The sequence below is a fragment of the Chiloscyllium plagiosum genome, chromosome 11 (genome assembly GCF_004010195.1).
Source record: "Chiloscyllium plagiosum isolate BGI_BamShark_2017 chromosome 11, ASM401019v2, whole genome shotgun sequence".
Lineage (NCBI taxonomy): Eukaryota > Metazoa > Chordata > Chondrichthyes > Orectolobiformes > Hemiscylliidae > Chiloscyllium > Chiloscyllium plagiosum.
In genome coordinates this window covers 323,636-326,706 of record NC_057720.1, presented here as the reverse complement: position 1 = coordinate 326,706, position 3,071 = coordinate 323,636, and the positions used below count along the sequence as shown (strand labels likewise).

The window sequence follows — 3,071 nt, the reverse complement described above, 5'->3', positions numbered from 1 at the left end:
CTCCTTCCACCTATCGCATTCCCAACGCCCCTCCCCCAAGTCCCTCCTCCCTACCTTTTATCTTAGCCTGCTTGGCACACCTTCCTCATTCCTGAAGAAGGGCTTATGCCCGAAACGTCGATTCTCCTGTTCCTTGGATGCTGCCTGACCTGCTGCACTTTTCCAGCAACACATTTTTCATCTTTATCTTTCATCCTTACAGGAGCATGCTAGTCCTGAACTATCATCAATAGCCTTTGAAAAACTCCCACATTTCAAATGTGAATTTACCCTCAAACAGCTCTCACCCCCAATTCCAGGCAGAGGATTCTGATCGATGAGGATCCTTCTGGGTGGAGCTGGTATGCACACACAGCTGTGTATCTGCAATCTATTTGCTCACCATCCACCCTGTAACTTTTATACAGCCTTTAAGGTCAAATAATATCCTGATACAGTTTGGTAGCAGCAACATTTGACACTGAGTCTCATGAGGATATTTGGACATGGGGTTGATCTTCAACAGTGTCTGACAGGGACTCTTGTAGCTATAGATATAAGCACCAATGATTGAGTGATTGTAAATGAAGGTGTACAAAAGATTTGGAATAGAGGAGCATGGAAACATCAGACAGCTATGGGGTTGGAGAACATTCTAGAAATAGAGAGGGGCGAGGCAGGGGAGAGAAGAGTAACTGAGGGGAGTTATTGAGGTTGAATGACTCCTCCTGTTAGGCACATTGTGAATCAGCCTGCTCTGATCTTTCTGTTCAAACCATGAGGTGTCTCTGTTCCTGCATCTTTCAAATTGTACCATGTACGATCTATCCCCTTGACTTATCATTTAATAATGTTCTCATCTTCCAAATGCAATCGGGCTTTCAGACTCTCTGGTAAGTGATTCAATTCCTTGCTGATTAAAAATGCAGTGAATTTCCAATGATCTGATGATTCCCTGGGAATGTTTGAAACTTGTTTACATTTTATTGGTTTTGAAAGATGTTAACTAGAACTGCCAGAGTTTGCAGAAGTCAGGAAGAGGGTTTATTGTTCACTGTGAAATCAGAATAACATTGGTGGGTGAATCAGAGAGTGACATGAGGCCATTCTGCCCACCTGCTGTCTGCTGTAAGACTTGGCTTAAAGCAAGCCATCTTCTCTCTTTCCACCCACACTGTTCCTTTTCCAAATTATCATCCAACAACATGTTGAAAGCCCCAGTTTATTGATCAATGAAAACTCTGTGGTTAGTGAATCGTAGAGCACAGGAAGGGGCCATTCAGCCCATCAATTCTGTGTTGGTTGTTTGAATGATCGATTTAATTAAAGCCACACTCTCTCCTCTTACCCTGTAGCCTCCTGCAATGTTCTTTTTCCTTTTGAAAGTTATTACTGATTTGATTTAGCTTAATTTATTATTGTCACATTTACTGAGATACAGTGAAAAATATTGTATAGTGTGCTATCCAGACAAATCATACCTTACATAAACACATTAGGATAACAGAGCAGAATGCAGACTATAGTGGTATAGCTACAGAGAAGGTGCAGAGAAAGATTGACTCTAATATATAAGAGGTACATTGATAAGTACACAGCTGGGAAGAAAATATTCTTAAATCTATTGGTACATATTTTCAAACTTTTGTATCTTGTGCCCAACAGAAGAAGGTGGAAAAGGATATAACCAGGATGAGGCATCTTTGATTATGTTGGCTGCTTTCCCAAGGCAGTGGGAAGTGTACGGAATCTGCTCCCACCGCCCTTTCAGGCAGCACCTTCCAGATCCCAACAACTCACTGTGTAAAACAATCCCCCTCCCCTCCCATCCCCCTCTGGGGCTTTCCCCGATTCCCTTCAATCTGTCTCCCTCTGCTCCCTCACCCTCCTGCCCCTGGAAACACTCTCTCCTGATTTACTCCATCAAACTCTCTCCATGATTTTGAACACCTCGGTTAAACCCCCCGGAACCTTCTCTGCTCTAAGGAGAACAATCCCGGATTCTCCAGTCTCTCCACATTCACTGAAGTCCCTCATCCCTGATCCCATTCCAGTAAATCACCTCAGCTCGCTCTCCTCACCCTGACATCCTCCTGAAAGAGCAGGGCCCAGGATCGGACACAATCCTCCTGCTGGGGTCTGGATGGTTTGAAAGGAGAGTAGGTTTGTGTTGTTGACCAGTGAGTGAGCTGATAGGACAGGTCTGTCGGGGAACGTTATTCTGAGCCAGAAACTCAGAAACTGCAATGATCTCCTTCTAATTGTACCACTGTTGATCTTCACCATCTCTGTCCTCACATCATTTGCTTTGTTTTCCTCAGGGATCGACAGGATTCCCAGGATTTCCTGGCTCAAATGGGGAAAAAGGAGCGAGGGTAAGGAGAGAGAGTTATTGATGGATCCCAGTATTTATTCAGCCAATCACTGATGTCGATCATATTGCCAGTGTAATTGGCCAGTTGGTCAAGAGTAAAACATTCCTCAGGAAGATCCTGTCCCAGCCTCAAGCCCAGGCTGCTCTAACTCTGCACCATGTGGCAGAGCCCAGCGCCATGTGTCTCACAGCGTTCCATCAACCGATAATCACCAACATTGAACCACACAGTGTGCACGACAGCGATCAACACAGTGTGCACTACAGCGATCCACACAGTGTGCACGACAGCGATCCACACAGTGTGCACTACAGCGATCCACACAGTGTGCACGACAGCGATCAACACAGTGTGCACGACAGCGATCCACACAGTGTTCACGACAGCGATCCACACAGTGTTCACGACAGCGATCCACACAGTGTTCACGACAGCGATCCACACAGTGTTCACGACAGCGATCCACACAGTGTTCACGACAGCGATCCACACAGTGTTCACGACAGCGATCCACACAGTGTTCACGACAGCGATCCACACAGTGTTCACGACAGCGATCCACACAGTGTTCACGACAGCGATCCACACAGTGTTCACGACAGCGATCCACACAGTGTTCACGACAGCGATCCACACAGTGTTCACGACAGCGATCCACACAGTGTTCACGACAGCGATCCACACAGTGTTCACGACAGCGATCCACACAGTGTTCAC

At 46.0% G+C, this 3,071-nt stretch overlaps 1 protein-coding gene across 1 annotated transcript in view; it reads left to right on the top strand.

The window, feature by feature from the left end:
- Positions 1-3,071, top strand: part of col11a1a (collagen, type XI, alpha 1a) — a 251,811-nt gene that overhangs the window by 127,710 nt on the left and 121,030 nt on the right. The window contains exon 26 of the mRNA XM_043700060.1: positions 2,301-2,354. Within this exon, the coding sequence (XP_043555995.1) occupies positions 2,301-2,354 (54 nt within the window). The remainder of the gene's footprint in view (positions 1-2,300; positions 2,355-3,071) is intronic.